The sequence below is a fragment of the Pogona vitticeps genome, chromosome 9 (assembly GCF_051106095.1).
Source record: "Pogona vitticeps strain Pit_001003342236 chromosome 9, PviZW2.1, whole genome shotgun sequence".
Taxonomy (NCBI): Eukaryota; Metazoa; Chordata; class Lepidosauria; order Squamata; family Agamidae; genus Pogona; species Pogona vitticeps.
This window is the reverse complement of record NC_135791.1, coordinates 27,285,746-27,298,450: the sequence shown is the minus strand read 5'-3', so window position 1 is coordinate 27,298,450 and position 12,705 is coordinate 27,285,746. Positions and strand designations below refer to the sequence as shown.

General features: G+C 54.6%; 2 protein-coding genes across 3 annotated transcripts in view; both read right to left on the bottom strand.

Moving 5' to 3' along the window:
• The window catches only part of PAK4 (p21 (RAC1) activated kinase 4), a 51,035-nt gene extending 50,313 nt beyond the window's left edge, over positions 1–722 (bottom strand). The window contains exon 1 of one of the 2 annotated variants that reach the window (XM_072980117.2): positions 533–722. The gene's annotated coding sequence lies outside the window, so the exon portion shown is untranslated. The remainder of the gene's footprint in view (positions 1–532) is intronic. The other variant, XM_078379912.1, reaches the window with a different exon arrangement.
• Positions 723–1,895: 1,173 nt separating this feature from the next.
• ACP7 (acid phosphatase 7, tartrate resistant (putative)) lies at positions 1,896–12,700 on the bottom strand. Its single transcript, XM_072979529.2, has 14 exons — positions 12,562–12,700; positions 11,244–11,514; positions 10,179–10,379; positions 9,761–9,943; positions 9,637–9,662; positions 8,877–8,974; positions 8,196–8,258; positions 7,766–7,880; positions 7,438–7,551; positions 6,438–6,495; positions 4,587–4,654; positions 3,890–3,961; positions 3,416–3,553; positions 1,896–3,234 (listed from the first exon to the last, which is right to left on the bottom strand). Exons 2-14 carry the CDS (start codon positions 11,347–11,349, stop codon positions 3,169–3,171), a joined length of 1,308 nt encoding a protein of 435 aa, XP_072835630.2. The 5' UTR covers positions 11,350–11,514; positions 12,562–12,700; the 3' UTR covers positions 1,896–3,168.
• Between the last annotated feature and the right edge of the window lie 5 nt (positions 12,701–12,705).

Here is a 12,705-nt window from a genome sequence, read left to right as displayed (position 1 = left end):
GGACAGTCTAATCCTTATGGGACGCCATGTGTTATTTTGCAGCCATGTAACTGTGTGCTGTGTTATATATACACACACACACGAGGATATAGGAAAAAAAAATACACAACTTTGGCTTTTGTTGTGCTCACTTAACCCCTTTCTGGGGCTGCCTGGAGTGAGGAAGGGCTTGGGCTGACATGATTCGTGTCCTAGCAGAAATAAAACGCCTTCGCTTTCTCTGAAACAACAGCCCCCCCCCACACCATCCATACACACCCCACACACCCCATCCCGGGGGGTCCTTGTCTTCCGAGGCTCCCACCTCCCCAATTTCTATCCCCCCTTGATTTCACCCTCACAAAAGCTATCCTCTCCCCCCCCCGCAGGTGGGTCCCTCACAAAAATGTGATTTCCACGTTTCTTCTCCCCCCCCTTTCGCCCCCCCTTCTTCCACCCCTGCCCCCGAGCAAGAGTGACCCCCTTCGTGACACCACCTCACCTTTCCTCCCCGCTTCCCTCCCCAGCCAAGGCCCCCCCCGTGCCTCCCTACCTGCCTGGCCGGTGCCCGGGGGGTGGGTGGGAGCCCCTCCGCTCCCTCTCGTTCCGCCGCCTTCCTTACGGCCCGGCTCTCCACCGCCACCTTAGCTTAGCCGCCGCCGCCATCTTGGGAGCCAGCCAACCAGGCTACATCCGGGGCCAGCCCCCGCTCTCCGTCGCCGTGGCAACAGAGTCACCAGCCTCTCCCCCCGCCCGCGTGGGGCGGAGCCAAGCGGACCGGAAGGAACGGGCCTCGCTCCCGATTGGCGGAGAAAAGGAGGACGTTCCTCCTACGGCGGGATCCTCCTTCAGTGGGAGAGCAAGGGGGAAGGAGGCGGGAAGAGCGCGGTCATTGGCTGATGCGGAAGACGATTGACAGGAAAGGCATTGGGCGGGGCCTAAGAGACCGGGAGAGGTCGGGCGCAAAGTGATTATCAAAAATACTTTCAGAGAAAGCAAACCTCTAATAATAAGAGGTCTTACGTGCATCTGGAAACAATGGGCTGGAGGAAAATAAATGCAAATTTGGAGGCCTTTTGAGCCGACCTGAGCCTGTTCGTTGCAACTAACATTATATTGCAATAACAGCTGACAATTGTATCTATACGGCAGAAGGAGGTTATTAATTGTTGCAAAGATGCAATCATGACCTGAGACGAGGCAACCTTTAATTGCAGTTCAGGATTCCATGTCGGGCAAGTAACGAAAGGCAAGCTAAGAGCCACTCCCGTGGCCTCCGAGAATCCTTTCGCATCCGCCTCCTCCTCCTCCTCCTCCTGCTCCTCCTTGCGACCAGGAACGGGGAGGCAGCCCAGTCTCCCAGGACACGGGTCAAGCGGACTAGTTCAGACGTGCACGGAGCTGCTCTCGTACAAATGACCCCTCCTCCCCCACCCCCCACTTATCCCATTGCTTCGTGCAAATACTGTAGGAAGTCGAACCGGTGCAAACAAGCGAAAGGAAAGCGGCTTTGCGGGTCCAAGGAAGGAGGGCGCCCCCTCCGGGGATGCGAGAAATTTTTTTGGGGGGGGAGGAGAAGAGGAGCCGTCGATGCAAAGAGCAAGCGCGCCCTCTGGTGTCCAAGGCGAGCAAGCTCCCGGGGGGAGTTCCTGTACCCCAAGCTCCCTATGATGGGGGAGGGAAGGGGTTATCCAGAGCGGTAGACACCCCATGGAGGGGCACCCCCACCCTCTCCTTGCCCATTCGCCCCATGAGTGCTCCTTTTTACTCTAAACAGGACGAAGGAAAGAAAGCCAGACCTCTCTCTCCCCCCCCCCCCAGCCCGTGCTCCCACCCACCCCAGCCAATTCTGTGGCCAGCCCTGCCTCTCGGCGCGCCCCGGGATATCCTAAGCCCCATTCAGGAGAGCCAAGCAGTTTTGAAGGGAAACATAAAATAAAATTATTTATTTGATAAGCATGATGGTTACAAGGTGCTCTCATCAGCTTGAAGTGCCACATGTCAACAGTATTGCCTTTCCGTTTTAGAAACGATTCTCTTTTGTGAATATAACGTATACTATAATAAATAGCTCCCTGGAAACCCCCACTTCTGTCCTGTGGTAAACTCTTAGCTGCTGCTTCTTAACAGCTAAATTCCCCCCCAACCCTTCCTTAGATGACCGCTGTTCCTCCCCTTCAGAACTGCAACCTTTAAATTAATACTTTGTTCTAAAGAAAAGTGTGTGAGGACTCCGGCTTGCTGCTGCCCCTGCCCCCCCAGGTAAGGAGGAAGATGTGGGTCACCTACACCAGAAATAACCCGTGGCTGGTGAGAGCGCTCTCACCCCTTCCCCCCCCCTCCAGCACCTACCTCGTCCCCCCCACACCTCCCAGGCCCAGCCGGGGACATTTTGCTCCCCACACAGAGGGAGCAAAGGGTGCCCTGAAACTGACCAGCGGCATGGTTTACATAAGAGTGCCTAAAGCCAGCCACTTGGTTTTAGCTCCAGCACAGAAAACCCCCACAAACGCGTCTTCCTTGCAATACGAAGAAGTCAAAGGCTGGATTAAATTGATGTGTCGTCTGATCACGAAGGGCTGTTATGCTCTGAAGGCACACTGCAGTCAAGCCACCTGGCAGGCAAAGGTATGGTATGTCTGCTGGTCCGCAGTATTGCCCCCCACACACACACACACCCTTACAGGCCTGCCTGTCCCTTCCTTATTTCACACCCCCTGGACATACTCAAGGAAGTGTCTGTTCTTACTCCTGCTTTGAAGGACAGAAATGGCAGTCAGATCCTACCATATCTACGGCTGGTTCTGCACCTGGACAACAGGGACATCTTCTGCCATCTACCGAGGGTCTCAGACTTTTTACAAAAGAAAAAACAAACTAAAACCAAAAGACCCTTTTGGAGCAGCTCTGCTTTGACTCCCGACGGGCGTCCTGACCCAGATCATGGAGGATCTCTCCGTTGCCGGGGAGACGCCGGGCGCTTCGGCTGCCCTGTCCAAAGATGGAGGGTGGGTGATGGGTGCCCAGCAACCTTTTGTGACTTCTTGTGGCGGCATCTGCCGCTCCTTTTCCTCCACCGCCCGAGACGGCTGGCTATCAGAGAGCGGGGACCTCAGGAGCCCCCCCCCCCCCGGGCCAGGAGGAAAGGAGGACCCGCTGCGTCACCCAGGATCTTCCGGCGCAAAGAGGCTAGGGCCACGCTCCAGGGCCACGCTTCCCTTTGATCAGCCAAATCCCATCCACAACCTTCCCATCCTGAAAAGCAAAGGAGAAAGACTGAGGGCCTTCCGAATGAAGCCTGCAACTTGACTGCCGGCCACATTTGGCCAGTGAGTCACCTCCAGGGATCTGCCCACACTGGGGGACTTTGCTTTTCTGGATGATAATGCCCAGAATCCCCCAGCCAGCTGACCTCTTGGGCGGAACCAGCTCCTACCTGGTCGTCCGACACTTGCTCGAGCCAGAGGTGGGTCCGGTTGAAGATCTGCATGCGAGTGTACCCATAATCCTCAATCCGCACAGCGCTCCACTTGCGTGGCTCAGGCACGAAGGGGTCCAGGCGTTCTTGGCAACCCTGGGGAGAGGAGGGGGGCACCCAAGCAAGGCTGCCTCCTTGTGAGTTGGCCAGCCCAAGGCCACCCCCTTCCTTTCCTTGTCTCGCTCAAAAGGTATACAACCCAACCGAACCCAAGCGTTCCCCATTAGAAGCCCTCCGGCTGGGAGCGCCGCCTGGCCAGCCCTGTGCTGGAGAAGGCAGCAGTAGCCTAGATGGATAAACACACTGACTCGGGATATGTTTCTATGAGATGGATTCTGTACATGCTCAGGGAGACATCAGGATACCTAAGCCCCCCTGAACATGAGCCTCTACTCAGAATTACATCGACCAAGTCCCAAACCTCTCACTTACAGCCGATCCGGTGATAATATGCACGGGGGCGCCAGGGTCGGTATAGGGGGCTTTGGTGCTGCCATTGTAAACCTGAAGGAGGGAGCAAAGAGAAGGCAAAGGAGAAAATGCAGAGAAAATGCAGACCGAGGGGGTGGAAGCCTGTGGCTCTTTTTAGCCTTGGTTTTTATTTACTATTGGTATTGTTGGTTCATTACTAGTACTGTTTGATTTTAACCACCCAGATTAGTACTTTGCCCTAATGGGCTGGTATATAAGTCTATCAATCAATTACTCTACCAGGGATAAAGCTACCTCTAGTAAGGCAAAAGCATGACAGCACCTTAAAGACTAACATTTTTTAAAATGTCAGCTTTTTTGGACTGCTCCACTTTATCAGACTTGATGAAGTGGATTTGTTCATGAAATTTCATATTTAAAAAAATATAAAAGTTAAGTCTTTCAGTCCCTTTTTTATTGTTTTTTGTTTTTTGTCTTTTTTATTATTATTTCTATTTTGCTTTTATGGGGGAGGGAGGCAGAAGCCTGGGAGGTGGGGGTCCCCAACAGCTCACTCTTCCCACCTGTGTTCTGGGGGTGGTGGTGCAGAGCTTTCCACCTTTGCTCTGGCCCAAAGGCCAACAGCCCGGAGGCTTCGGGCACCTTCTTGGGCTCCTGCAAAGGAAACCCCGGACCCTTTCACCCCGTCCGAACTCACCCTGTAGTTGTAGACCGGCCAGAGTCTCTCATAGGAGTGTTCGTGCGCCCACAGCTCCAGATCAACCCCTGGTGGGTTACAGAGAGATGGGAGAGGAAAATTTAGAGAGAGAGAGAGAGAGAGAGAGGGGAGAAGGAAGACCTGGGCGCCTGGCGGCCATGGCCCAACACAAAATCTTAAAGGGCTTTTTTTTAAAAAAAAAATGTGACTGAATGGTCAGCCCTTTCTCTAAAGCTCCTGCTCTGCCCTGTCATCCTGGTTAAGAAAGCACACCCTGCAGAAACCCAGTTTTGGCACCGAATTAAAATCTAGCCCTTTGTGAAAGCTTTTAGGGATGTAGGAATCACGGCTTGATTGGGCCGGAAAGCCCTGATGGAATACAACGTGTACTACACCGTTGCGATTTTGGAAAAACTGTTTAAGCTATTTTACGTTGTTCTGTGTCATTTTGAATAGTCTGAATGGATACAGTGTTTCATATTGTTTACTGTCTGCAGCCATCTCACAAATATTTTGATACAGAGTGGGACTTTAAAACTTCAATAAATAAACAAAAGAAAATATTGGCCGGCATTCGGTGTGCTTCTCCCACTCTAAGGTTGAGAAGATAACATTGTTCTCTTAAGAGTCAAAGGGGCAGAAACAGCAGCTGAAGTACAACTGATGGGGGGTTCTTGTTGCCTGCCTTCCTGCTGTCAACTTGCATCTGATTTATAAGGACCCTAATGAGGTTTCCAAGGTATGTGAGATAAAAGGACTGGTTTTGCCAGTTCCATCACACGTCCCCCAGTGAGTTTCCCATGGCCCAGAGGGACTTAAACCCAAGCCATCTGAATAGTCCACACTTGATCCACTAAACCACACTGGCTCTCTGATGAAGATTATTCAGACCAAAAATAAAAATAAAAGATGTACTGTGTTCTGAAGGCTTTCAAATCAGCCAAACTCCAGCTGTCAGGGAACGGTGGACCCTCTGTGGAAGGAGGAACCCCACCTCATGTCTGTGTCATCATTGCTGACTTTCTCTTTTGGAATCCAGTATTCTAGGGGTTTATAGCAAAATTCAAGGATCTCATTCGCTAGACTCCCTTACTCTAGTTCATCCCCAGAAATATCATATTGAACCACCCCCACCACCTCTGGACATACCTTGTGTTGATTCTTTTTTAAAAAAAAAATCTCTAGAAACCTAATATTGTCAGCTTTTTCAGTGACCACTGAACACCTCAACACTGTCAGCCTTCTTTTATTGGTGGCTCAAATGATGAGAACTGATTCCTTTCCTCTAGATTTTTTGCCTGGCGCTACGACAGGCTGACATTCCTTCGCCCAGCGCCTCTCTCCTAGAATCAAACCAACGGTACTTTAAACCAAAATCCTGTGGTGGGAGACATCTCATGCGCTGTGTGCATGACACAACAGATTATGGGCTGTCCTTCACACAACCACAATTGCACCCACAAAGCGTGCTTGCCAGCAGGATTCTGGCCTTCTTACTTTCTCCTTTGTGGGCTGCTTATTACAGGCATAACGTCCTAAAGTCTCTAAACATCCATCACAGACGTCTCCTGTAACCTGAGCCCTAAATCTTTAACTGTTACATATTTTTAAACTTCCAACACACCCATTTTTCCCAAGGACAGCAGGGCAGTCAAGGCAGAGAAAAACAACTGCCCTGACCAGATGTTCTCTTGGCCCACCTAACTAGTCTTTACTCCGCACACTCCTCGGCCAGCATCTCTCCCTCTCCCCCCCCAGCCCCCCCCTTTAACATGGCCATCATCTGAAAGGCAGAATCAGAGTGCTGGTAGAAAGCCCACTGGGGGAAAAAAACTAAGACGCTCAACCTACCATATTTGTAGAACAGGTTTTCCAAGCCGTACTGGTGGTGGCCAAGCCCACAGCGAACCTGCGGGGAGGGGGGACAAGCTATAAGGATCAGCCCCTGTCAAGTTTTGGAAATTCCCCAGATCCCTCCCCCCCCCCCGGTGGCTTCCAGGGACTCCCAGAAAACTGCAGGTGGGCCTCCATCCTGGCAGAAGCAGAGCTCCTCTCCCCCCCCCCACCAGGTCTCCTCAAGACTCAACTGCATTTCAACCCTCATGCACAAGGTTTCATCCCCCGAGACACTTTTTGCTGCAGAAACCCCAAATGCCTGCCATGCTGTGCTGTCACTCAAAGAGGTGCAAACGAAGTCCTCCATTCCAGGCAAAAGAAAAAAGGGTCTGAGGCAAAGGGCCGTCCCAACCAACCGAGAGCTTTCTTTGGCCCTTGGTGTCATGTTTTTGCTCTCCCAGACGGTGGGGCAGGGCACTGGGACAGAAAGCCTCCCGCTCTGGCTTTGGGCGAACCACTAAGGAGAAAGGAAGGACTCTGGCTGCCAGTTCAGGGCACTCCCGGGAATTATCACTGGGGGATACAAAATATGCTAAACCTGAGTCTTAATATGAACCGCACTGGTCTTCTTCAATGCATTCAAAGTCTAATTGGTGGGGGGGGAGAGAGATCAAAAAGCCCACCACAACTTTCTCAACACAATTTAAAAACAAACAAACGGAAGCATGAAAGCAGACGAAAAAGGTCCTAGAGCGGCTGCAGAGATGTGGTTGAACGTGGGCAGACAAACGCAACACTAAACCAAAGGCATCTTAAAGAGACAGGGCGGAGGGCTGGTCGCACAGCTGCTTTCCAAGGACTGGGTGAAACTGAATTCATGACACTGGACACACACACACACACACACACACACACACACACACACACACACACACACACACACACACACACACACACACACACACACACACACACACACACACACACCTCTCCCTGGCTCTTTCCTCTCACTCACAATGCTTTCGTGCTGCGTGCAGTCGTCCCGGTCATTGTTGGAACAGTACATGGGCCGGTGCCCCATGGTTATGATCCAAGGGCGTTCTTTGCGCCTTTCGGGCTGGCTGGCCTCCTGGCACAAGAAGGAAAAAAGTCAGCAGGAAGCAAAGGGGACCACTCTTGTGTCCTCTTTTACAAGGGCAGTCCTCTGTTTGAAAGGCTACGGTCTTGGAAGGCATGCCCTGTTCGAAAGGTTCTCCCAGGGAAGTCTGATTTGCAGACTGTGTCCACGAGCAGCCACTCTTGGGGGGGGGGACCCCACCCCAAATCAGAGCCCCGCTCCTTACTTGCAGGTCCCTCTCCAACCACCGGAACTGCTCGGCAACAAGCCGCCACCCATACTCCAAGAAGAAATACACCTCCGTGGAGAAAGAGATGATGTGGGCCGGGCCAACATTCCAGCTGGAAGGGAAGACTGGTGGTCAGTGGCCTAAGAAGGGGAGGCTGTCGGGCCTCCAGGTGAGAAGCGGCAACAGGTCCCACGAAAGCAGGGTCAGGGCAGAAGGCCGTGCTCCCGCCTCCCCACCGGACCGTGGCCTCCTGGGCTCGTTTAACAGAACGAGGACGCTCCTAGCCTTCAGGTACCCTTCCAGCCCACAACAGGTGGGGTGCACAGTTTTTCCAGATTCACATCTCTTGGAAGTGGCTGCCCAGAGAGTAACTCTTGCCTTTGATGGCTCAGGACCAGTGCCCTCTGCTGGACAGCTGGACACTCACCTGTACCAGAGGCTCTCTGTGTTGCCGGGCATGCTGAAGCGGAATCGATAGTTGGAGAAGTTGCTGTCGGGAGAGGGAGGGAGAAGGTCAGGAAGGACCAAAGGGCAGGTGGGGGGGGGGTCCCTAGGCAACCCTCTCTTCACATCCTTCATTTTTACCAACAAAAAGATCAGGATGATGACACTCAAGGGAACGCACTCTGCATACGCTCAGGGGAACTTTGTTATTCCACACCCACCCACTCTCCAGATTCCACAGGTAAAAATACACTCGCCCTTGCTTTTCCCCATGACTCATCAGCCCTTGAAATGGCAGGCAGGCAGGCAACGTGATCTCCTACTGAGCTTTGCTACGGACTTTGTTCTCAGCAAACATGCCCAGGATTTTGCTGCCGGCAGCTTAATCCCCAGCAGCTCTCCGGGCCCAGAATCCAGTCTGGAAGAAGGATGACTCAAGGCGCTTGCTTCCCAATGTTATTTCTTGGGGGCTGTACCTGGTCGGGGGCCCTGCAAGCCAGGGACTCTGGCCCTGCAGCCCTGGAAGGTCACTTTCCCCCAGCTCTGCTTGCAGAATTAAACATGATCTCCAAAAGCAAGGGGGCTGGGGCAGTTTTCTTGGGCCCTGACTGTAGCTGTGGGGTGGGGTGAAGGAGCGCATGGGAAGTTTGGCAGAATTACTCACTATTTCTCTTCGTGGTTGCCTGGGCAAGTCATGTATGGCAAGGAGGCAGCCACAGGCTCAATTTTCCTCATGAAAGCATCTCCAACGTGGGCATTATCCTGCCAGGGAGAGAAAGGGGTGCTTGGGAATGGGAGAACTGGCTTAATGGGCAGCAAGCGCTCCTGCCCTGCAGCCCCTGGCAAAGCCTGATCGGACGTCCCTTGGAGTCTCCCACCAGGCGATGCTCGGACACAAAGACAGGGCTCTCCTAGGAGAGGGGAGGGTCCTTTGGCCTCCCTGGACCCCCATGAGTTAAAGCTTCAGAGATTGTAACCCTGTTCCCACAAGGACCGGACTGGGATTCCCAGACCCTGGTCAAAAGCAGCCTCATGCAGACGGCATGACAGCAGGCCAATCTGCGAGCAAGCCAAGGCTCGTGTCAACCAAGAAAGGTCCGAGAGGCTCCTGGCACACCAGCCTCAACCGACTTAGGGAGAGAAGCTAAGTAAGAAAACGCAGAGTGTGTTGGGCCACACCCAGCGTGCCTGGTTATTGTGTGTCTCCTTTTACTCTTGACACATGGAACACATCCTGGCCTGACATCATTGCTGTGCAGGTCAGTCTGCTCCAACTGGACTAGAACTCCCAATAGGCTGCAATGAGTGGGATGATGGGAGCTGCAGTCAAAAACACATCTGGAAGACGTCAGGTTGGGGAAAAACTCAGGCACCTTTTCACATCTGCATCCAAAAGCAGGGACAGAGCCCGGCAAACCCCTTACCGTGTGGAAGTCGTAGGCAAAGTCCCCTGCAGGGGGGAGAGAGAGAGACAGGATCAGGCCAAGGAAGGGATATTTGTGGCAAAGGGGCAATGGGGGAGGGGAAGCGGTCTCCCTCGGGCCCTACCCACGTGCAGCACCACGTCATACAAGCCCATCTCCGTCTCCCGCTGCAGCCGAGGCAGTGACTGGGGGTTCAGCAGGCCCATGTCTCCGAAAATGGCAAAGCGGGGGCTCCAGTCGCTGCCGTTCATCAAGGCCCAGAAGCTGTAGGGCCTGCTCCAGCCCAGCTCACTCCCGCAGCAATAGCCTGCAAAGACCGGGAAGAGAGGCCGGCTCAGGGACCCCGAGGCAGCTCGACACGCCACGACGCCACGGCTGCCTTTGACAGGCCAGGCGGATCCCGGCTGTGCTCTCACCAGGAGCAGACACCAGGAGAGGCTTCCATAGTGCTCCCAACAGGGCCTCACGAGGCGCCACGCTCCCGGCCCCTCTGGCGCCCTTCCGTGGGGCCACCACGCCATGGGAGGAGGTCCAGGCCTTACCATAGCGCTCTCCCGGCACCAGGCCCTGGAGGGTGACTCGGTGGATGAACATCGTCCGCCGTAACTTCCCACCGTCCACAAACCGCGTGGCATTGCCTCTGGCCACATGGGTGAAGGCCTCTCCGGGATCCCGGCCGTAGGCCACAAGGGACTCCGCGGGGCGAAAGGTTGTCCAGGTGACCCTCATGGAGGTGGGGTCTCCTGCCGAAAGCAAGGAGAGATGGGTTTGGTCCCAGGAGTCTCAGAAGCAGCCTCAGGGCAGGGTCTGGCCGCTGGTCCAGAACGGCTCCAGAACGCCGGCACAAAGGTCAGGCAAAGAGGACCCGAACAAGCAGAGATCAGCAGCAAGGCCAGCAAGCAGACGACACAGTTGGCCAACCGCTGGACAATTGTGTGTCTGCTTGCTGGCCTTGCTGCTGATCTCACGAAGGGGAAACATGTTCCGGGAGGGAGAACCTTCATGGACCCCCTTGGAGGAGAGGGCTTTGCCAAGCGCTGTGCCAAGAAGCCCCCATTTCTGGGCCTCACTGCTCGAATGTTTTCACACCGTTCTTGGCCTGGCACGTAGAGCCGCATTTGGCTCTTTTCACTCCTCCTGGGGCAACGGTCCCTTCCTCCCACCCCGCCGCCCACCCTGCCCCCTGAGGCCAGGCCACGGACACCTCCTCCACGTGAAAAAGGCAGAGGCGAGAGCAGAGTCTACTCAAAGGAAAGAAGCCGCTGCCGCTTTCCAAAGCAAGAGGGGCCGGAAGGAGTTGCTGGACATTTCTTGGGTCTCTCTGCCCGAGTGACGGCCTTGTTCCAAAGACTGGGGTGGGGGTGGGGGTGGGGACTGTTATGGGCAGAGGCCGTCCTTGAGGGAACCTCTGGTCCGAGAGTGTTTAGGGCAGGGACAGGGGGCACGGCTGCCCCCTCAGTGTTTCCGGACTGTGCCCCTCACCCTCTCTGGCCATTGGCTTTGCCGGCTAATAGCTGCAGCCTTCTCCCCATCTTGCAATCTCAGGCCTTCGCAGAGCTGTAGAGAAAGCAAAACCACAGAAACCTGCTTTTTCCCATGAAACTCACCTGGGTAAGAGAGGTGCACCTGTTCCGGCTGGGCATGGTGGGGCCTCGCACCTGGCACCCAAAGCAGCCACAGGCAGAAGCGAACAAAGCTCTCTGTTCGAATCATGGCCCCTGCTCCTGTGTCTCCTCGCCAGCAACACTCGAGCAGCCCTCCAGAAATGCCTCCCTTCAGGCTCCACGCGGAAGACCAGCTGGGCTCCTAGGCAGAGTCGCCCTGCGTTCCTTCACGAGTTAACAGGTGGCCATTTTGCTGTCCACCCGGACTCAGGGGCTGGGGACGGCAAGAGACAGTCGACAAGGAGCGGTCAGGTCGTGTGTCTCTCCCCCCCCCCCCCAGCCATCTTGAGAGCCAGGAGGCCCCTCAAGGCCCCTTGGCAGGAGGGGGGGAAAGGGGCCACAGGGTCCCCTCTGTGGGGTGGGCGGGCAAGTGGGTCTTTCTTACTTAAACACAACCCCTCGTTCCAATTGGGGACCTCCTCCCAACTGCCCCTTTAATTTAATGCACGGCCACAGCCACCTTTTCAGAAAGTCCTTCTCGTGCATCTTTCTTGGCTTGGTTTTCTGTGGTTCAGAAGGCCTGACCCCCTTGGAGAGGAGGGGCGCTTTTGCTGCACAGAGACCACCCCCCAAAAAAAATTACAAAAAAGCCAGAGAAGGAAAGACGAACAGCTACAGTGCAAAGTGAGCTTTTGTGGGTCAAGCAGACAACCCCCCCCCCCTCCGGCCATGGTCCTGCCTCTTTGCTTCCCCCATTCTGTTCGCTTCCTTTGTTTCTTTTTGGCCTGTAGGTGTTTTTGTTTACTTGGTGAGACTGCCCAGACTAACAGGGCTGCTTCCTCAAAAATTTTAAGTGACAGAGATTATAAAATAAGTACTGTACTTTTGAAAATCCAAACACATAACATTGAAGTGAAATTATGCATGGCAATACTATTAAAAAACAACTAACCTAAATCATTTTCAAAACACACAATTTTTAGAGTGCCTTCCCTCCCCCAACCAGGAAAAGAAAGAAAGAAAGCTTCTTTTCCCCCAGCCCCTTGCACTGGCAAAAGTTTGCTTGAGCAGAAAGATCTGGACCTGCTTTGGGGTGGGGGCAGGGAAGGGAGGTGGGTGTAATTGCAGTGGGAAAAGGTTCCTTCCAAGCCTTGACACCCCCCACCCCCACCCCCGATCAACAGGGAGCCAGCCCGCCCCGCCCCGAGGCGAGAGGGACGCCCCCGGGACCGGGACCCCCCCCTCCTCTTCCCCCGGGGCTTAGGTGGCGAGCCGTCTCCTGCTTGGGATCGGGCCCAGTAGTCCCCCCCCCCCAGGTCACCTTAGCGGGAAGGGGCGCTCCCTCCGTCCAGCCGCCGGCCTTCCTTCCCGGAGCAGCGGCGCTTCCGCCCCTAGAAACGGGCCGCTTGCGAGGCGCCGCCGACCCCGCCGCCATCAACCCGCCCGCCGGAGAAGCCGAGGAAGG